A 23,446-nucleotide genomic window follows, 5' to 3' on the forward strand; every position below is an offset into this window, starting at 1 on the left:
ACTAGGTGAATCCTGAATACGGGCAGTCTACGTTGCTGTTCAACTATATAGCTAAGATTGCTAGTAATGATAGCTTGGGACAGCCGTAGTCTTACGTTTTGAACATCAGACTACACAAAGTAAAAGATCTGTTTTCCTACAGAGCGTTCCCATTTTAACCGGCAAACGCTGCCAGGCTCGCAATACACTGGAGCAAAAGCTGCAATAAACATTGTCCACTGCCATCGGCTAAAGTCATTGCAGTGGGTTTTACAGAATTTCTATATTCATGTCATCTTCTACTGCCGCTTATCCTCACTAGTGTCGTGGGGGGGTTGCTGGAGCCTATCCCAGCTGTCATCGGGCGAGAACCGGGGTACACCCTGGACAGGTCGCCAGTCTATCACGGGGCTAACACAGAGACAAACAACCATTAATGCACTCACACTCACACCTAGGGGCAATGTAGAATCAGCAGTCTAACGAGCATGTCTTTGGAGGGTGGGAGGAAACCCACGCAGACACAGGGAGAAGATGCAAACCAGAGCTGGACCTTCTTACTGGGAGGCATCAGCGGTAATCACAGAGCCACTGCGTCGCCCAGAATTTCTATATTGCTAGAGTGAATTTCCATTTAAATTTCCTTACATTTTGTTGGGTACTTCCATATCAGTGAATGTGCATTGATCAGGCATATTATTTAAATATTGTATATGTCTCTCTTTTGACAAAATAGTTATGACTCATCAGAGAATGGACATGGGTCTTTGGAGTGTCTCCTGTGATGTCTGGCAACAGAATGTTGGTGGTGGAGGCCTTTGGGTTCTGTGGGTAGTGGGGACGGGCCTCTATGGATTATCCCACAGATACTCAATCAGTTTGGGATCTAGTGAATTTGGAGGCCACATCAACAAAACATGTGCTGTTTTTCATGTTTTTTTTTGTTTTTTTAAGTTGTTCCAACCCCATTTTTATGTGTGTGTCTGTGTCAGGCTGCATCCTGCATCCACATGAACACCAGGTCCACTCATTTCCCAGCAGAACATTGTGTGGTCATAATGTTATGCCTGATGAATGTAAACTCTGAACAGTAAAAAGTATAAAGTTGAATATAATGGATATACTGAAAATGTGTACATCACAACTGTTCAGTACTACAGTGATTATTCTGACATACAATATTTTATACGATGGAAAATCTTGTACTTCTCATTGCCAAATTTGCGAACTGTAATATAGACCATCGTTTGAGCTTTTCATTTACGTGGCTGTGTTGTGATTTACATGACAACATCTGAGAGGGCTACAAGACACCCAGTCATTATGCACTAGACTCCGCATCAGCTCTCTAACTGGCAGACACTGAAAAGAAATAAAACCTTCATGAAGTGACGAGTGCTTGGGAAACATTTTTATGAACTCAGTACCTGGGACGGCGGCCATGTCTTTACTTTGTTAATTCACTTTGTGGAGTTCAGTGTAGAGCCACGGTGTACGCCTGGCGGGGAAGTCTGTATATAATTAATTCTCCGTAAGAATATTTCATTATCTGTCACTTCTCATTGATGTTGAACGGACACATCATCTATGGGTTGCTTTATTGCAAAGGTTTACAGAAAACAGCTGTAAACTAAACCCTGCACGTTTCTGCAAAGAACACTGGGACAGTTACACTTTGCTCTTTCCATATGGCCCCTCTCGGCTGGGTGGGGGCCAGTGCAAGTCTTTGTGTTTAAAGAGTGATGTTCATCAAGGGACAGATCCTGCTGGTATAATCATTATGAGGCTGAGTGAAATGTCTTGCAGAGCACGTACATATGTCTAATGGGAAACGTCAAAGGTGCTCTGTCTTCTCTCACCGAGTTCCAGAGAGGACATTTCCATACTCATGCCAAGGCAGTCCAGAAGCAGAGGGGGAAGACTGTTAGAAGAAAGATGAGAGTTTTCATTCTAACTGCAGGGTGACATCAAACAGAAGTGAAGCATCACTCGAGATAAGCACGGAAAACAACTAAGTATGGAAAAACAACCGAGTAGAGAAACAGATGTCTGAGGTAATGGATGAATAAATTTATCAAACCATTCCATAACCGGTAGCACATGTGTTCACTTTAAAAAAAACAGGATTTTTGTAAAAACAAACAAAAAACAACAACAACAACAACAAACAAAAAAAAACATTTGTATTCACAACAGCATCTAATCTTCGCAGTTATAAACAGTACAATCAGCATGGGTTAACAACAGTAAACAGACATCGGGGAACTGTATATCCATTTTGCCGCATTAACATCCTTTAAAGCCGTCAAACTCACTTTTAGTTTTACTAAGTGCCTTGTGCAAAGAACATTAAGTCATCAGTCTAACCAACAACCTTTCCCTTCATTATGACAACAGCTAAGTTTCAACACTTGCAGTTTAGTCATCCATTAGTCATGTATTCCATCCAGATGTCTGGTGGAGGGGAGGGGAGATGGGGGGGAGGAGATAGCAGCAGGTGTAGATCTCTCTGAGCCCAGCTGAGCTCTAAAAGGCAGTGCTTAGCACCCACAGCTCCGTCATCTGGCCTCTCCCCTGTCTCCACCAGCCTCTCGACAGCCCATTCCTCATCATTTACCCCTTTTTGGCAAGGCCCAAAGCCCCTCTAATGGGTTGCTCTGAATGCTTCCAGATGTTTGTTTATTTGTTGTGCAGCAACTGTAAAACAGTTTACTCTTACTTTTGCTTGGATCTGTTCCCATAGCTCCATTGTCTTTTTGGGTGGATGGGGGCGACTTTCCTCGTGGGATTCTAATAACAGTTGTGCACCATTTAAGATACATACAGTGGGGGAAATAAGTATTTGATCCCCTGCTGAATTTGTAAGTTTGCCCACTTCCATAGAAATGATCAGACTCTGGTTTTTATGGTTGTTTACTGGTTATGGGTATAGACAGAATATCAGTCGAAAATGCATAAAAAACACACAATCTAAAAGTTATAAATTGTTATGTATTTTATTAAGGGAAATAAGTATTTGATCCCCAAGCACAACACAAGTCAGTACTTTGTAGAGAAACCTTTGTTGGCAAGCACAGCGATGAGACGTTTCTTGTAGTTGGTCACCAGGTTTGCACACAGCGCAGGAGGGATTTTGGCCCATTCATCTTTACAGACAGTCTCTAAATCCTTCAAGTTTCTTGGCTGCCTCTTGGAAACTCGGAGCTTCAGCTCCCTCCACAGGTTTTCGATCGGGTTAAGGTCTGGAGACTGACTAGGCCACTCCATGACCTTAATATGCTTCTTCTTGAGCCACTCCTTTGTTGTCCTGGCAGTATGTTTTGGGTCATTGTCATGTTGGAAAACCCACCCACGAGGCATCTTCAGTGTTCTTGCTGAGGAAAGAAGGTTTTTGTCCAAGATGTTACAGTACATGGCTGCATTCATTGGCCCCATAATGCGGTGAAGTTGCCCTGTACCCTTTGCTGAAAAACAGCCCCAAAACATGATGTTTCCACCTCCATGCTTAACCGTGGGTATGGTGTTCTTTGGGTCATACTCACGTTTTTTCATCCTCCAAACACGGCGGGTCGAGTTAATGCCAAATAGCTCAACTTTGGTTTCGTCAGACCACAGCACTTTCTCCCAAGCCTTCTCTGAGTCATTTAGATGTTCACTGGCAAACTTAAGGCGGGCCTGTACATGTGCCTTCTTGAGCAGGGGGACCTTGCGGGCACTGCAAGAGTTCAATCCATAACGGCGCAGTGTGTTGCCAACTGTTTTCTTGGTGACGGAGGTCCCAACTGCTTCCAGATCATTAACAAGCTCCTGCCGTGTTGTTTTAGGCTGCTCCCTCACCTTTCTCATCATCATCCTCACTCCATGAGGCGAGATTTTGCGGGGAGCTCCAGACCGAGGACAGTTGATGGTCCTTTTATGGGTCTTCCACTTGCGAATAATGGCACCAATAGTTGTCACCTTCTCACCAAGCCTTTTGCTGATGGTTTTGTAACCTATACCAGCCTTGTGCAGGTCTACAATCTTGTCCCTGACATCTTTTGACAGCTCTTTGGTCTTGCCCATGGTGCTGTAGAAGTTGGAATGTAAGAAACTGATTCTTAGAGCAGGTGTGCTTTATATACATGACGAGTTAAGATCAGGAGTATTGGTAATTAGTTGACTGAGCACAGCTCCGTGCCACATGCGCACCAGCCAATCTGTAGGAGCCTGAATTCTAAGTGAATTGTTGGGGATCAAATACTTATTTCCCTTAATAAAATACATAACAATTTATAACTTTTAGATTGTGTGTTTTTTATGCATTTTCGATTGATATTCTGTCTATACCCGTAACCAGTAAACAACCATAAAAACCAGAGTCTGATCATTTCTATGGAAGTGGGCAAACTTACAAATTCAGCAGGGGATCAAATACTTATTTCCCCCACTGTACATACAAAGTGGCTGGATGCCGGCCCAGGACTAGAAGATCAAAGGGGCCCAGGGTTTGTACTATAAGGTGGATTTCGGGCATTTTTCCTTGCCTGTAAACTCTGCTCTGCACAAAAATATGAAGAGGAAAAGTGGATATATCAATCAAGTCTGAAGCCTTTTTATTATTATTATTTTTTTTTTACATACCTGTGAACTACTGTTATAATTAGATCTACGAAAGAAACTTGCGAATCTCACTTCAAAATGTGTCATCTAAGAAAATGACAAGGTGCTAATAAATAATTCACCACATTGTTTTTCTCACGGAAAGGCACTGGAATGCAATATGTCACAGGCTACAGTGCGATAGCATGGTATGGACCAGTCTCCATGAAAGCACACTGTACTTAAGGCTGGCACTGTGAGATTTAGAGTTGACTTGGCAGTCGGACCAGTACAAAGAGTTAGAACCAAGGTGACAGTAGTGGAGGATCCTCAGGCCCCTCTGCCAGACTATATACTCCACTACACTCTGTGTCACGCCTTCACCAAGACACACTCGAAACCCCCCCCCCTCGTCCTACTTCACTTTGTCTTTTGTCTCATCTTTTTTCCCTCTTTAAGCCTTCTTCCCGTATCTTCCTCCACTCCTTTACCGTTCCCTATAGCTCTGTCTATCTGTCTGCCATCAGATGTGGTCTAGGGAAACCACGCCGTAGATTTTAAAAACTACACACTTCTCTCCACTGTCTCGTTTTACTTCGTCTCCTCCAGGTTGATTCCTCCGCCAGCCCGAGACAGGAGCTTGTCCTGGAGTTCTGTCCTTGGTTTCCACCCTTCTCTCCCTGGGCAGTGACCTGCCAGCAGCTGCCCTCCTCTGGGAGCTCCTAGCTGCTGTAATTACCTCTGGCACCCATGCTCAGGGGCTTCCACACAGGTGACACCGTGGAGGGGTTGGGTGCAGAGGGTTGAGAGGAAGAAAGGGAGATTCTTCCTTTGCAGCCGACAGGGCCATGTCAGAAACGCTGCTGATCTGCCTGCTGCTGCAGGATAAACCGTACAGGTTCCCCTGTCTAAAGCTTTAATAACACTAACTTACAACTACTACTGCCACAATCACATATTCAAAGTTCGATTCTTTGTATTTCTTTCTTATAACGTGCTTTCTTTGTATGCACTGTGTTTTCTTGACATTACAAAAGGAGTACTTTACAAGAAAGAAAAAAATATCCAGAAAAGGATTTGCAGTATGACCAGAGTAGCTCACTTTACCAAGTGAGTTCAAACAAACGTGGCGTGAATTGTTTAATCCACCGTGTGTAGTGTTGAGGCGAACTACGCGAAATCGTGCAACATATTGTTTCACCCCTATTGTTTATGTCCCGAATTTAACCCGGTAAACACCCGGTTGTTTGGAATTACTGTCTGAATAATTTCGTTTGCTGTAGCACGGCTTTGTTCTCGTCGAATGTGGGGGTTACTGTGACCATCTCCCACACGAAAAGAAAACTCAAGGATGTTTAAGAAGTGTAAATAAATGGGAAGAAAAAAGGGTAGGGGCTCGAGGCAGGGACGTGAACATGAAGAGAAGGTGAAGGGCGAAGATGAGGGCTGTGTTATCTAAGACTGCAGCGGTGGATCATAAAAATAACAAATGGAGACTGTCACTGTTGCTCAGATCTCAGACAGAGGGGGAAAATATTTCATGTGTCAGATCTCCTCACCTTTAAATGGGCTGTTCTTAGCCAGGTCTGATTTTGACAAAGCACAAAGCTCTTTCTGTCTTTACATCCGATGAGAGCTGCCACCACCCTGGCTTTCGTGACATAGATCTGTCCTTGCCACTATAAATGGGGGCTGTGGGTTTACTCTTCTGTATGTAGGGCAGGGGCACTCACGGATTTGTCATGCTTCCACACTGGGGGTCAGCTCAGCTCATCCTAACTGTTTTGGAGAGTGAGGTATCCCCTGGGGGTTTTTTCATGATTTTTGACCATAGAAACTTTTTTTTTTTTCTGACTAAGAACAAACATAGACCAATCAGACATAACATTATGACCGCCTACCTAATATTACGTTCTGAGGGTGTCCTGGTAAACACCAGGGAGGGGCCTCTGTGGATCAGGCTTGTTCCAATACATCCAACAGATACATGATCAATTTGGGATCTAGTGAATTTGGAGGTCGGGTCAAAACCATTTTCATGATTTTTGACTCTTTTCTAAATAGTTTTGTGTGTGTGTGTCTGCGTCAGGCTGCGTCCTGCAGGGGATGGCTGCCGCCATCAAAGAGTGTCATTGCTATAAAGTGGGGGTGATTGGTCTGGTCTATGTGGGTGACGCATGTCTAACAGGCTGTTTGGGCTTACGCAGATCCCCAAGAAATATAACTACGTGTCATGACTTTAGCCTAAGAAGAAATAGAGCAAAACAGAGAAAACAGAGAAATGGGCCGACAGTGAAGTCCACGTTGTTGTATGTTTTGTGCCAGTTAGCAATTTTTGTCACTTCAGCATCCCTATTGGTGGTGGGGATACAAACATAAAAAAAGCCCTTGAAGGTATGTAGTTCTTGGGGGACCTCCAAATTCAGAAGCTAGAAGACTATCTCCAAGCTGAAATCTGATTTAACTGTATACTGAATACTGCATTGTTAGGACTCTGGATGTTATTTTACGATAATGAAGACACAGTATCTATCCATCTATCCATCTATCTATATATATATATATATACATATATATATATATATATATATATTTTTTTTTTTTTTTTTTTTTTTGCAAGATGCATTAAAATAACATACCCTTGAGCAAATAATTATGTCAAACTGATTTAAGCTGTTTAGGAGAAGAAAAATTTTTACTTATAGGAATAGTCAGTGTGTAGTGTAAAAATATGGAGCTCGGGGACTTCTTACTACACATGCAGAAGGTGGTCTTTGAGATTAATTTAGAACAGTGTTATCTTTTTAATGAGTGTGATGCATTCGTCCTAGAGTACAGTGTTTGATGATTGACTGACTATGCCACGGGTCAATAAGAGGCCTAATCAATGCCTGGTATCAAGGTTGCTTCATCTTCTGTGTGCTCCCACGCATACGTTCAGATAAGAGTTAACGAAGATTACTCAAATTTATTCCCACTATCAACACATCACACAGATGAGACAAGATCAATAAGAACAGATAACAAAACTTCAGCTCACTCTCAAGTTCAAAAGATTCACACTGTCTGAAACCATAAGGGTTATGATCCATATCTACATAATCCACGGACCTCCATTCTTAATATATTATTATAATTTGTGTTGCTTCTTGTGTATCTTGATAAATATCTGTATCAAAGGCTTTTCTGTTTTCCCATACCTTTGTGGTTCCTGGCGTCCCTGGATCCTCGAGGTAGAGGTGTATACGGCAGCGCTTGACCCTCTGAGCCGGTCTCATTATGTGGCTGTGAGAAAGGAGACATAGAAAAAACAATGACTTTTTAGAACAAAGGTTTCAAAAGAAGGCATAACATTATGACCACCTTCCTAATATTGTGTCAGCCTCTCTTGTTCCTCCAAAACACCAATCAGAGAATCGGGCATAGATCTTCTGAGGATGTCTTGTAGGTTGACGGGAGGGGTCAGGCCTGTTCCAGTGCATCCAACAGATACTTGATCAGTTTGGGATCTAGTGAATTTTTGTGGCCTGGTCAACACCTTGTGCTGTTTTTCATGTTTTATGAGTTGTTCCTATGAGTTGTTTTTGAGTGTGTGCCTGTGTCAGGCTGCATGCTGCTGGGGATGGCTGCTGCCATCAAAGACGGTTACTGCTATGGGGTGGGGGGTGCCTGGTCTGGTCCAGATGGGTGGTACATGTTTAAGTAACATTTACACAAATGCCAGGTCAAACAATTTCCCAATAGAATAATGTATTGTCCCAAGATGATCAATGTTATTTACTTCTCCTGTCAGCGGTCATAATGTTATGCCTGATCGGTGGACATCTGCAGTGACGCTCCCAGTAGTGACCTTCTGCATTTGTAAACTTGCGGTCGCTGCATGTGAAGATAGTCTGATGCTATTCTTAAGAGAGGATCTGCAAAGTGCATTTTAAATAACCATCTCTGTTTAACTGTTATTTAATGTCCCACAGCTGTAATGTGAGGTAAATATGTGCATAGATTCCTGGCTGCACAACTGGAATGAGCTATTGATTGTGAGCAAAGCCAGAGGCTAAACAACTGTGACGAATGCTGCTTCAGGACAAGGAGGGAAACAGAGGCCTCCATCTCACACCGTATTCTCAAACAGGTCAAGAGTTTTTGTGTTGTTATTCTTTGGTACACTTTCAAGGTCCAAAACATCCTCTTCCTTCCCTTAGCCTTTTAGCTGGTGGAGCAGGCAGTTTATCACGACACAGCGATATCTGATGCCTTTGCAGAAATACTTTCCTTTCCTGCAGGAAGGAATTCACAGGCCCTTTAATCATAGCAAGAGACTCAACTGACAAATACATATTAGGGATGGTTTGGACCTCCATTTTTCCCACTTTTATTGTTGTTCTTCTACATGCCCATGCATAACCTTGAGAAATGGAATGGTCTGCACTGTTAAATGGAACCATATTCTTCATGGGCAAAAAGAGCGCTGTGAATTGGAGACGATCACATAATGTGCTTTCAGATAGCATCTCTGAAAGGCATTAAGGTCTGGCTAGCATGTGTGTCGTGTTATACCAAGGAGAAAAATGGCAAAATAAGCCTAGTCTGAGGCTTCGCTACATGTATGCTGCTGGAAGGACCGAGCTTTTGAGAGAAACAGCTTGGAAGAGTAATATTGTTTTGACAGCAGACCTGCTGCTCTCAACCTCTGGTGTGGCTAAAACCTGTTAAGAAATATCACAGATCACTCCCCGCTTGTACGACGTACTTGAATGGAATGAGTAATACAAGAAGCAAAACAACCCAAAATAAGAACATGCTGTACTCTGTAAAAACTGGCACCTCCCATTTGAGGAAAAACTATGCAGAACCCGGAAAAGCAGATACTGCAGTGAGCCGATGAAAGATCCCGAAGCAGAAGTGTCTTTATTCCACCAACTTTATATCCTGTGCTTTCGGCATGTAATTAACATGGACAATTATTATGAGCTGAAGTGAGCAAGTCGAGCACTGAGACAGGGACTGAGAGCAGCATCTCTGTGACCTACCTCCAAGATCTACTGAGCTCCCATAGAGTTGCGCCCCTGCTTGCCTCATTTCCTGGTCTGCTCCAGAGATCACAAGCATGGGCTTATTCAAGCCTGCTTGGGCCACAAAAGCCCCTCCTAATCCTGGAGCTTGCCCACAATTAATCTTCCCAGTTGCCACATTATTAACAGCACCACCCACAGACTGCGTAAGGGAGGGTGCTGGAGGAGAACAAGGAAAGGGAGGACCACTCGGGCCAGATGAATACGAGACAGAGCCTCAGGCTGCCTTCACACCCTGGCCTGGGTCCTACGGGACGTCAGATGCTTTCACTAACACCACACACACCCAGCCCTAATGCTATGCGTGACACCCCTCCTTCACCTCCACACCATCACGCCTGCCGATCACACACCCGAACCCATTCAGCATCTGCGCTTGTCGCCACTTCCTGTCCTACCCGGTACGGCCGTCTTTGCCCCACCCACAAAACATCAATCAGCCAGGTTCCACTTGTCCCAGTCCTCCCCTTTCTTATCTCAGACCTTTGTCATTCATTCTCTTTAAATTTAGTCAATGACCTGTCCGAGGGATGACAAAGTGGCAGCGCTTATCATGAGAAATCCTGTGAGAAGTCCTGTGCGACACATGAAGGGAGAATTCGTCTGGGCTTTCTTTAAGATTATTTTAATTGTGCTGTACAGTCTAAAACACTAGATTTCACCTTTGAACCGTTGCGCCTACTAATACAAGACTGAACTATTGCGGTATGATTAATCACTGGAGTGCAATAAAGAGATATAAACTACCACTTTTCTGCATTTGCTCCATAACTCAGAGGCCTTGCGTCCTCCAGGCTCTTAAAGAGCAGGAGGAAAAATAAACTAAAAAAGTCAATGAATGCCTCATTATCTCCTCACACCTGATACCCCTATAGATGAAGTACGCCGACTCTTTTTATCCCCCCTTCTCTGCGTCTTGTGTTCCTCTCCACGCTTTTCCCCTACGCTTTGACTCCACTACCTACACTGAACAGAGGGAGGTGCTGCTGTGTCGTCTATTCAAGATGCTCCTGGAGCCCCTTTCTCCTCCCTCCTTCCCTCTCGGTCTCTCTGCTGTCCAGATTAGTCTGCTCATCAAGCTGAGCATTGTTTTAATTTGCTGGGCCCGGGGCATATGCTGAGTGTTCACATCATTATTGTCTCTGTGCTATGTGAGTTATCACCACAGCTTATGATAATGTGGCACAAATTTACAGGCTGGGGAGCGCCATGGATTCTACGATAATAAAGAGTGGACAGCGAGGGGAGCGGAAAGAGGGAGAGAAGAGAAATGAAGAAAGTGTGTGTATGCGGGTGAGAGGGAGGGAGCGAGGGAGAAGTAGGTGGTGGTGGAGTGAGAGAGAGAGGGGAAGCTCTGTTGGATGTCATTATGAAAGATGATTCCTGTACTAGATAATACATCACACCAGTGCTGTCTGTCTTCTCCTTTTCAGCGTTGTTATGCGAATAAATGCTGATAAACCCACAGGCAATAGTGATTATTACTTCCAACATATCACCATGAGAGAGGGGAGCAGGAAGGGGGAGACAGGGGAGGGATGGAACGGGGAGAGAGAGAGAAGAAAAGCAAATCACAAAGAGGAGCCACATGGAGCACATAACCACCTCCACGGTGGGGATCGCGAAAATACGAGAAACCAAAAAGTGAGTCAGGGAGGGCTGACGCACGTCTCGATGGTTCTCAGACGCGGCTGCCACAAAGTTTACAAAGTTTTGCAAGCGCGCCTGTCGATTGCAATCTCGATAGCTGTCACATTACCGAGCGTTGCGCTGACATCAGCTGATCTAGGGAGATTCCTCTAAAACGCGATTATGGAGTTGGCTGCCATCGCCCGCACAAGTACGTAAAGTAACTATTCTACACAATGTTTTACACTCTCCGCTCTGGGAGCCCGGCCCCCGAAAGCCTCCCCTCCTGACCAGCTCATCCCCGACACAGCTGGTTCCTGCCTTGCCTCACCTCACCTCCCTTCTTAAGACTGACCAGCAATACAATCTAATTACAGCCGCGCTACAGAGGGAGACCAGTGTAAACACCAGCCCTTTTTATCTCCTTATACATCTGGACAAGTAGACAAAGTGCTAAAAGGAAATAAATGTGGCCTGACAGCCACATCAAAGAGTTCAGCCAGAGGCTTACTGCTACTTAGGGCACAGGAATGTTGTTGCTAAGCATCAGCCCGCAACCTATCAGGGTGCAAAGAGGGCCCTGTCCTGCCTTAGAGAGGGAAAAGGGGAAAAGAGAGAAATGAAGAAGAGAGGGAGAGAGAGAGGGGAAGGGAGGGCGAGGGGAGGGGAAGGGGAGCTGACATTGAGGGGAGGCTAGGGACTCAAGGAGATTTTTGTAGCTTAAAGCAATTGTTGGAAGAAACAAGCCTTCTGTTTTGTTTTCTCTTGACACCATTTCTGCTTTTTGTGCTTGCAAAAGACATGTATAAAAATGTCTTTTGATATGTTTTCTCTTTGGGTCTGTATCAAAAATATTTCTTTTGTGTCTGTGCATGGAACTTTTTTCACATCTTGTCTCTATAAACTGGCGCTGCTTTCTGATCATGTTAGAGATCAGAGGAGACACAACTTGTGAACTTATTTGAGTCAACATTTAATGCCGGCATGACACGTTTATTTCTTCACTAGATAGAATTTTTTATGATTCACGGTTTTGTGCTTCTGAAGTTAGGGGTTACAAACAATACACCACTTCTAGAAATAAACTATGAACAACAAATAAGCAGTGCTAGCCTGGAGCACCGCGCTGCATGCAGTGGCAACGATGAAAGCCTCTAATTGCCAGAGATTGACTCTGCTACTAAAATATATAAAGACTTTAATAATAATATTATATGTGGATGTAATTTTATAGTCAGCACAAACCACGTTAAATGATTTAAATGCATATTTTAGCCGTGACAAATACAACTGAGGTTGCAAAAGGTACAACAGCGGTAATTAATTCAAATGTTTTCATTTCATTTTATGCCTGATCTTAATGATTGTGGCTTAGGGGAGCAACGGAAAGATTATAATGCGTTTTACATTGCCGCCGAGCAGGAAAAGTATTAATTCTGTTTTCTTAGGTAATGGCAGGGGAAAGAACATTTGATGTAATGGTCGCTGCACTTGCGAGCAGCGCGGCAGTATTTTGCTCAGCAGGAGCGTGTGTTTAATGATTAACCAGTTCTACTCCGATGAACTTGCTCTGAGTAAATGTATCATATGATCAGTGATCACAAGAGCGACTGTTCTGATGTTTCGCTCGGGGCACGGGGTTGGGGTGAGGTGGAGTGGAGGGAGGGGAGAGGGGGGCCACGCAAAGTGAACCGGCAATAGTGAAACCTGCGGGCTGTGTGTACGGCTAAGCGCCAGACAGGCAAAGGTTGAGTGGTGCTGGACGTTAATCATCCATAGCGATGACTCATAGATGGTAATAAGGCTGTGTTTGTTTTTTGGTTGAAATTTAAAAAAGTCACTCGACCTTTCCCGTGAGTGTCTTGCGGAGTAAGTGTAAGTGATTTAAAGCAGAGATGTAAGTCTAACATTACATGTACCCAATACAATTAGCTCGGGGCTATTTCTTATTTTGGCTCCGGTTTGACCTTTGCAATCGGAACGGAAGCCACAGGGCCGCAAAGACAAATAAAAGTCGCAGGACGTTTTACGTATTGGCTAAAGCGACAATTAAACGTCTCGCTCGAGCTTTTACGCTGAAAATAACTGATTGTTCTGTATATTTTCATAAGCACACACAATCTCTTTTATCCGCCGCGCAGCGGGAAAGAAGCAAGACGTGAACGTTCTGATCTGCCGGTGACAAAAATCATTTTTGTCAGAGTTTTGCCTTATTTAACCGGCTCGAAAAAGATATATTTTCATCTCTCCTTGTTTAACGCAAACTACACAAACACACACAGGACCACAGCAACTCAGCAGTGTGACATATCATGAGGTTTTCTGTTCCGATTAGGGGCTGTAGCTAACGTCAGAGCTGTTTTCTAGAGTGTAGGATGTTTAATAATTGAAGACTCCGGGAGCGGGCCTGTCACACCGGCTTGTCTAGAATGTTTCCTATGCAATTAGACGCCGGGAGACATTTGAAGAGGACCCACAAAAAGAGCCACAAAAAAGTGACATGTGAACTTAAAGGAAATTAGCTCTTCACACGAGTGAAATGTGAAGGTTACTTAGCAATGCTTAACTCAGACTGCGGCTGTGTGAAGTGTGTGTTTGACTCGGCCCCGCTACGAAGGCTGCGATTTTCTTTACTTTGAGCCGGCTTCAGTCAGTAAGATCACAGAGGGAATGAAAACTAATTTTGACTCAAGGCACACGGAGAGAGGAGGAAGAAAAAAAAAAAAAAAAAAAACCTGAGATGTGTCGAAATAATGAGATCTCTTGATGTTTTCTGGGGAGATATGGGATGATGCAGACAGACGCACGGCTCACATCTTCACCCAAGGACACAGACACACACAAACACCCGTTGAACATTTAACCGCAACTTCAAAACACACAAATTTGCATATGTGTGCGCGCGAACTCGCACTAAAAAGCTTACATGCGCCCTCTCGTATTATCTGAACGCATGAAGCGCTAACGCACGTGCGCTTCGGTTTTCACTTACGGTCATGGAAAAACACAAAGTGATTAGATGATTAGCACAAAAGCAAGACTCGTGATCCGCTAGTGATTTTTTCCTGAATATAAGAATTCTGACTAGAACTCAAAATAATATGTTGAGTGGTTTGTAATTTTTTTTTTCAAAAAAAAAAAAAAAAAAGGCTTATGCTCTCTTTTTTTTCCCCCAGCACATAAATTCAGTCTAGGAGCTCACTGCACACATTGGTAAGTGCACATTTCCAGCCAAAACTCACGAGTAAAAAAAAAAAAAGGGACAAATAATTAGAAAAAATTAAGCTACCGAAAAAATAGATTGTTAAAAATGTGACACGCATCCAGCTCTGTTCACAGTTAATCTTTGACAACCTCTCACTAGAAGTCCCCCCTCCCCACATCCGCATCTCCGCGCTGTACGTCGCGATGATAACACTGTCAACCTCCGCACCTATCATAAGTCACAGGCAAACGACCCAGATCCTCTGTCGAGAGACAGAACCCTCAGCGGGCCTGTAAGCTGTATCATTACACCATGTCATCTTTATGGCACGGAGCAAAGCCCGGCTCTCTAATTACACTCTGCTTACTCCATTTACCCAGACAGGGACGGAGCAGCAGGCAAACAATGCATTAAAAATGGAGTGCCTCCTCACTCCCCCCCCCCCAACTTCACGGATGCCTGTGTCGTCCTACTGGTGGCCGCTGTTGTCCTCTGGTTGTTGTTGTTGTTTCTGCTAAAGCTGCGGCGGAGAGATAGCAGAGGGCGCACGCCGCCGCCGCTGCGCCTTCCTCTCCTTCCTCTCCTCCCCTCCTTGACTTTCCCACCTCCTCCTCTTCTTCAGCCGCTCAGCCCTCAAAAGGACTTATGAAGGTGAGTGGCTGCGTGACGGGCCAGGAATAAAAGAGACAAACCCACGGATAAAAATTAAATAAAAAGTAGCTGTCTTAAACAGTAATTGCACTCCTTTGCTGAGCATGCTTTCAGATATATAAAGCTGATTTACTGTCGGTGTTGCTGCCACAAATCAGAAGGCCCTCTGAGAAACACTCGTGCTATGAAATTGTTTAATCTCATCAAGTTCTGCTTTCACAGCAGGCCATAAATCACATAGTCTTTGTTATCATAGACCTCCATGAGCGCCTCTGAGGCAGGCAATGGATCGTGGGTATATATAATCTTGACTGCGCAAACAGCAGGGTCTGAGCAGCCTGAAATACTTTCATATTAGCCGCGGTGCAGCTGGCGGAACACAAGCGCCCTGATGGATATCTCATTTCCTGCGCTCTGCATCTATTTCGAGCAAATTATTACTGCATAAATTTCTTGTCAACAGCAACGGCCAATTAATTAAGCGAAAATGCACTCGTGATCGCGGCTACACACCGAAAAAGCAGGAGAGCCGGGGGGCAATTTCCCGCTAAGCGAATTTACCGCAGGGGTCACCGTAATGAATGATTTGAAACTTCGTCATAAAGTCGCAGGCAGGCCAATATCCACACAGGAGCTTTCGGCGCAGGCTAACCCCCGCGACATATTTGCATAGCGTATTTATGTGAGAATGCTAGAGGACGACAGCCGGGGCGAGGAAATAAAGTTTACAACTACAAAACAAAATGTCCGCCAACCTCTGCCTCGCCGGCACTTCATCAAAGACGCTCGTGCGGGATTGGATAGAGATCATGGGAGCACCTTTGCCATTCCAGATACAAAATATACACATTTAACGGCGCTCGCAACCTGAATGAATTATTCATAATGTGTTAGGGGTTGGGAGTTTGGGGGTGGGGGGGGCGCTGGAGGTGGGGTGGTGGCAGTTGTTTATTCAGCTTGGGCCGTTTATCAGACAGTGAGGATCCCACAGCGGGGATGAGCTCTGAGATTTATCTGCGCTCGGGCTCCAAAGCAGATAAATCAAGGGGTGTAATCATGCTCTGAGTGGCCCAGCTGTGACCCCGCGGTGAACTAATGACACGGGGATATCTAAGCTCCTCTTCCTGTTCCTGGGTTAGGCCCCTTAGGTCGGTCCCCTGTCGCAACGCCAAAGAAAGACGCGGCGTCACGGCGAAAAACCGAGGGGGAAACTCGAGGCCCTCCGCGTCCCTTTGTCCTGTTTACACAACACCACCACCTAGGATTGTTCGGCCACTACTAAATATAACGGCGTCGGAACAAAGCCGACAGGAGAAGACTACTGTACAACAATGTTTGTTCAAACAATGGGAGCGCGTATCGATTGCGAGTATCCACGTAGCGAGCGCACAAGCGGGCTATACACAACAGTCCATGTAAAAGATACTGCTGTTTGGCTGAAGATGTCTCCCGTTCCCCTCCCAGAGCAAAAGGCTTTCTCCTGGACTGAGCCCGCTCTGATTTATCATGTCTTCTGCTAGCAGGCTGTCCGCTGATTAAGCCAGTGGAACTTTGTTTCACTCTCCTCTCTCTTTAATCTGTCTCTCAGCGAGATAAATTAGCCAGTGCCGTGCCAGCTCCTGCTCTCTTTACCTCCCTCCCTCCGTCTCTTCCTCTCCCTCTGTTTATCTTTTCTGTCTGTCACACATTGAGAAGAGAGCAGACACATCTGCTCCTACGCTGCTGCAGGAGATAGAGCCGGGGCTACATCCCTGGTCAGATTTAGCTAAGAGTGTCTGTGAGTGAGAACGAGAGAATGAGTGTGTTTTTCCTCTCTTTTTCTCTCCTTGACAACATTCTGTCAAACAGTCTCCCTTCTCCTTGGCCGGGCTTATGCGCTTTGTTGTTAGCTAATAAATCAGGGAGTATTTATGATCTGCAATCCCTATTCTTAGCCTTTTAATGGCGACACGTTTGTGGGTGAATTAAAGCAGGGTTTTTATTCACTAGGCTGTGGGCCAAAGTGAGGCCTGGGTGCCTCTGCCTGCGAATGTTTTCCCTTCTCCACTCTTGCCCGGGTGGTAAATCATACTCATTGTCAGGCAGCGCTAAGTTAGTGTGCGTCATTGGGGAGAGCAGGAAGCACTGGGCATAATTCTGTCCATCAGTTTAATTTATTGTATCAGTAGCTTTGTAATCTCCGCCCCATAAATTACAGGGGCTGACAGACAAGAATTTGGTTTTAAAGGCGACGTTCATCAGGACCTTGGCTAGCTGCGGGCTTTATTTTTTCCTCGGCTTTCTGCACTTATATTCGGCCATGAAAGAAAAGGAAAACTTCTCGGTGCAAAGGTTAAAGTACTGTGCTACTTGCTCCGCTGTTTACAATGGCAAACACGCTACTTGGCTATCGCCTCCGAGGAAAAACCGCTAGGAGTGACTGCTGGAAGGAGAAAAAAACAAAAAAAACAACAGGGATAGAAAAAGAGAGAAGACGGAGGGGATGGGGTTCGAGGACGCAACCTTGTTCGGAGGTTTTATTTCAGGTGAAATATAAAACCTAATACAAGGGCACCGCTGCAGCATCTGCTTTGCAGATAGTGCACTTGGCTCCCCCTTCCATGCCAGTGAATATAAATCAGGCGAGGCATCTCAATGCTAGGCCTGACTTCTAGAGGCCAACAAATCTTTAACATGAGATTAAGGCCTCAGCGGAGTCATCTATCTTTGGGTGATGGAGGAAAATATCACAGCGCTCTACGGGCAATATGGTTTCACTGAGTCAGGACTGATGTGTACTAGAATGTACGGAATGCCGCGCGTGATGGCGTAACAATTCATGATTCACATACTTGTGAATTACTTCCTAGAGCGAGTGGGAATAGATGGCTACAAACCAAAAGGGCTGACAAAAACTATTAGCTAACTACTCTGGAGACGTGATCTGAACTCAGATAACCTTAAATGGAAATATGATGCACTTTCTTCACTGGAAAGAAGGATTATTCTCCAATGAACACTTGCCCTCCACTTTCTATGATGTGTTTTATTTAATTTAACCGTAATAAATGTAGATGGTGTCAGTCGCGTATGTGTCGACAACAAAGAACGCAGACCAAAGCAGAGCTGCCAATTACCCTATAAAACATGCATATCTTCCAAAGCATGGGTCTCCTTTGTGGGTTTAACCTACCAAAGGCAACGGGCGGTTTACAAGATGCTCGCTCAGTGGGTATGATTGTGCTTAGCATAAAAGGGAACACAGACTGTGAAGACCTAACAATGAGCCATATCTCCCCGTAGCCTTTTCAGGCTGCCACATTTACATATCAAGCCACTAGCCTGATATGTAAACACATTCCATCAGATGCCGCCGCCGCAGCCAATGAGAGCCATTTCATTCCGCCTATAGCTCACACAGTGCGTAGCATTAGACAAAGACAACGAGGCCTGAAAGAGACATCTCACGTCATCACCCGAGAGAGATAATGGAATTGTTATACACCCTTGATCACAGACACTCTCACGGCATCTTGCTCTCTTTTTCACTCGTCCTTTGTCTCGGTGCTCTTAAAAGTCTCCCTATCGCGCTGCCTCTCTCACAAAAGTGCGCCGCAGACACACAGCACACGAGCAAAAAAAAAAAAAAAAAAAAAAAATTCCAGCACACTCCAGCGCGGTAGCTCCTCTTCTCTTTCAGGGTTTCATCTCAATAGCTTTTTTATCTGAGCACTTCAATTTGCAAGCCTAGCTGGAAGGCAGCTCCTCCTGATATGTTAATTGCAGGGTACTTAAGCACTAAAAGATTAACATAAAACCCTTTGGAAACAAGCTAATAGTTTATGATAATTCGTGCATGGCCTTTGTCTGTCTATCATTACATTGCCTCTAGCGGTAATTTTATCAAGGGGCTGTAAAATATCATTTAAACAAGTTCACTTTCAGATAATTAATAGTAGAAACTGTATTATTCAATTGAGCCTCACTGGCACCATTAACAATATGGCAACTAAGCTATAATTAAAGCTTTTTATTTTATTAACCTATTCATAACGTTGTGCAAATGATGACACAGAAAGGCTGTTTTTTTTTTCTTGTTGGAGGAGCACTGTCATCAGGACAATTACGCGAGGCCGGGTTGTCTCCTCGGTGAGCCGAGCTGATTGGAGCTTTTCAATTAGCAGGTGGGCTAGCGTACAGAAGCTCCCACACAAAGAGATGGAAAGCGAGCGAGCTAGCACGCACGCACCGTGGCATGAGGAACCTACTGAGCTGACAGACAGGACTGTGCGCTGTCCCGAAATATTCAGATTGAGACAAAGGTGCTAACCTGGATTTGAACCTGAGCTGTGGGTGAGACGAAGAGATTCCAAGTGAGGAGAGGGAAACTATAACAGAAGAATGATTGCACTTGATGCCTCCTTTGCTGCTCAAAGGCTCATGCTGTTGGGTTTGTCGGGTTTGATTAAAAAATATATAAAAAGTACCATGACTATAATCCATCCACAAAGCAAACATTAACTAAACATGCAGTGAACAGCCATCATTGTTTCTTTTTTTCTTTTTTTTTTTTTTAAAGCGTGACTGTGTCCATGTAACCGTTAATGTGGTAATGCTTATACAATGCACTGTACCTGTGTCTGAATGTATGTGTGTCTGACAGACGTGCCGGCCCCTCACAGACGCGCATTCGAGCGCACTTTCCCTTTCAGACACACCACCCCTCTCATGAATAATACAAAAACTCCTTTCACCAAACAGCTCAAATAGCTATTCATTCATCTGCATACCTGGAGCCCTGCAAAATGATTGGCCCGCCATTACGACTGGAAAAAAAAAAAACAGAGAGAGAGAGGGAGAGAGGGAGAGAAGAGAAATGTTCCCCAAACAATTTGCTTCAAAATGAGACAGGAATGATTCTGTTCTTTTCAACGGCAGAGACAGGCCCCTGTGCATAATGATGTTAGCGTAATGGGGTGACAGATAGACTGGGAGACCATGACATTAGCATGAGAAACGCACCAGCGAGCAACCGCTCAACTGTGGTCTCAGAGGGCCCTCAGACATACACTCTGAACATCGTTTGTCTCGCAGCTCCACGAGCCTGACAAATGAAGACATGTCACGTTTTATGTCAAGCAATATACCATTCCACTTTAGCAAACACGCGACTTAATGACAGAGGGGAACCTGTCCCTGCATTATACAAACCCCGCTATCTCCCGTCTTATTAGCCAGGAATAACCTCATTCAAGGTTGGATGGAAAGCAGGGACGTCGCCTCCAACTTAATGAGATGCGATGACAAAAAAAAACAAAACAAAAAAAACGTGTAGCCCGATTTCATGATGAGAAGCAATAACTAATTAAATATTATGTCATCAGACAGAGCTGTTTCAACAGGTTAGAGGCTGAGAGTAAGCAGCTTTGCTGGTGCAGATGTGACTCACAGCAAAGGTTATTTCCAGGCTTAATAAACTCAAAGCAGGCATGACAGTCAGGTAGATAAAACCACCGCAGGACGTTTTGTCTTTATCAGCGTCTCCGATTCCCAATCTCACCTTTCGGAACCAAAGTTATGACCGCGTTTTTTTGTTTTACACGGTGTGAAACGACATGGGCAGACGTCGGAGGGAGCGCACGCTGAGGAAAATCTGAAATCTAATCTGGGAACATGCTTTGTTTCCCACACGGCCTTTTATCGCCGGGCGTCAGAGTTTGTTGAGGCTAACGACATTTTTTTCTTCTTCCCGAAACTACAAAAGCATCTCGAAGATAGAGGAATATGAGCGCGTGTTTACAAGAAGCGATACGCAACATGTAACACTCTGTCACGACCTAGATGCTGCGGACGTGAACCGCAGCCTAAAAATGGCCGCGCCGTGACAGCCCCCGCCGTCCGCGGCACGACACTGTCGAAGGGTGAATGCCTCCTGTAAACATTTATCTTCCCCCGCGAGTGTGTGTGTGTCTGTGTGCGGTAGGGCTTGGCGACAGGAGCTTCTCCGAGGCTTTATCTGCGGCATGACAAGACAACCTGTAATATACGAGCATCTGGAGCTCCTCTTCAAACACAGCCTTATCTCACGGCAAACATTCCCCGAGGCCAGAGCAGAGCAAGAGTGGCCCAGACCAGACGAGACCTCACACCGTCTCTCCGCATCCCACCCAACCCGCGAGCCGAGTGTCGGCCGCGCAAGCTGGGAACAGTCCATCAAAGGGCCTGTGTGTGTTTACAGGGAGTGTTTCTATGAGTGCAGCCCCGACAGACGAGAGCAACAGTGTGACATCGCAGTGACGGAAATCATCTGCTCGGGGTTTTTCTTCCGTCTCGCTAATCGGGCCCGGGGTTAATGGCGTTGCACTCAACACAAATGGACACAATCGCTCTTCATCCACTGACTCAAACATGTTGAGACCAGAACTAAACGCCCATCACTCATGTTTCTGTTTGGGAGGATTTATTTTACATCAATCTTAAGATAAATAGCGAATGCCATTACAGATCCTGGAGAGGGCAGCTCGAGCGCATGTGCGTGCTGTCGTTTTGAAAGTGACTGAGAGTGTTTATGAGTTGCCAGAAAATCATTAAAACAACTTTATCAAGATTGCAGGGGTTGTTATGTATCGGTAAAATCGCACAGGAACTCAGCAGAATGGTTTAGTTGGAGGAAGTTTGTGAGCCCGGGTAAGAAGCTCCGTTCTTTTCTCTGTGCTCTGCTCTGCTCTGCTCTGCTCGGACGACTGCCTTCAGCCAGCCCATGGGGGGGATGTAGACATGCCCCTCTCTGGGGCCTGTACATACGGCCTGTGCCTCACTTCAAAGAGAGGGCAAAAGGGCAGCGTGCCCCCCCTCCAACCGAGATCCATTCAGCTCACAGCTGATTCCTCCATGTGTGCGTGAATGTTTGTGTGTGTCTCACTTTGACTCTCTCTAGGCCCCTCTAGCCTTCATTTCAGACTGCTCTCTATCCTCTCGGTTTTTTCTTTTTCTTTTTTTTTTTTTCCTTTTCTGGAAGACGGATAGAGGAAGACGTGGAAGCACAACCCATGGCTTGTGTGTCGCTCTTTGATGTCTGATAATGAAGAGCAACACTGCGGAATCTCTAAACACGCTGTCACACAGGCCCCCGTCACGATCCTCGGCCTAATGCAAAGCACACCGACGCACCACCGCGAAAAGCCCAACAAAGGAATGCTTGTTGACCTCCACGGCACCCCGTGACAAAGGAAAAACACCGTACGGCGTGGCCGGTGCGATACAGTACGGAAGGCAAAATGAAGGCAGGTCGGTGAGCGCGCGCGCAAGAGAGAGAGAGAGAGGAAGTTCAGTTGTAAAGGAGAAAACCGGAGCGAGGAGCTGAGCTCAGTGGCTGTGACACAGGGAGGTCTGGCCTTTACAAATCCCTTCTTTTTTGATCTCTTCATCCAGATGAAAGAACAGCGGCGGGCGGGATTTGCGGGACAATTGCGCTTTCTCCCCAATCCCTGACTTGATCGGCTTTTACGAGAGCCCCTAATCATTTTCAATTAAGCACATTTTCTGACATCCTGTAATAGCTACAGTGCCGGTCTTAAACTCTCCGCTCGCCCCTGCGCTCCCCCGCAGCCTCCTTCTCGCTAAGCTCCTCATTCCCAGACAGCATGCCTGTCATGTCTGCTGACAATGTGAATGGGCCCGAGCTGCAACTTGTTGTTAAGGTGCCAAATAACCCATTTACCAGATGCTTGACAAGGATGTTATTTGGCGCTTTGTTTGAATGCGCTTTTCTTTGTCAGTCGAGCATTGAATTAGCGATGTTTGTTTGCAGGATCCTCCTCCAGTCTCGATGTCCTTTGTTTTTGCAAGTGGCTCCTTTCGGTATAATGGTCAATATCCAATCCAGCTAGTCTGAGGACGTACAAACTAGCATCATTTTCACCGTAATGTCACGGTGACGTCGCGCATGGCAGCTCGGTTGCCCCCTGTTCATTCGCCGGGTGCTTAATTCCAGTCAAACTTTGGAGCTAGGTGTCTCTTGAGGGACTCAAGGTCTCAAGCACTTGACTGAGACAGACAGCACCATTAGCAGGCCCTGGACCAGCCCCAACCCTGACAGCCACTCACTGCTGGCAATGGCAGGCAGAGGAATGGGTCTCCTTTTCATCAGTTTAGCCAGAGAGAAGTGAAACAAATGTCCATCACTCACTCACCCGGTACCCCTTGCTGTTTTTTGAAGACAAACTAACAGCAACGGGGAAAAAAAAAGAAAAAGAAAAAGAAAAAAAAAAAACGAGGGGGGAAGAAAATGCCATTCAGTCAGAGTGAAATAGGGGACGTTTGACAGAGGCAGCCGGTGGCTTCGATCCAGGAC

General features: G+C 45.3%; 1 protein-coding gene across 2 annotated transcripts in view; it reads right to left on the reverse strand.

The window, feature by feature from the left end:
* The window catches only part of lrmda (leucine rich melanocyte differentiation associated), a 213,460-nt gene that overhangs the window by 20,412 nt on the left and 169,602 nt on the right, over positions 1 to 23,446 (reverse strand). For both annotated transcript variants that reach the window (XM_047602713.1, XM_047602714.1), the window contains exon 6: positions 7,758 to 7,842. In XM_047602713.1, coding sequence (XP_047458669.1) covers positions 7,758 to 7,842 — 85 coding nt within the window. The remainder of the gene's footprint in view (positions 1 to 7,757; positions 7,843 to 23,446) is intronic.

Source organism: Mugil cephalus, chromosome 13 (assembly GCF_022458985.1).
Source record: "Mugil cephalus isolate CIBA_MC_2020 chromosome 13, CIBA_Mcephalus_1.1, whole genome shotgun sequence".
NCBI lineage: Eukaryota > Metazoa > Chordata > Actinopteri > Mugiliformes > Mugilidae > Mugil > Mugil cephalus.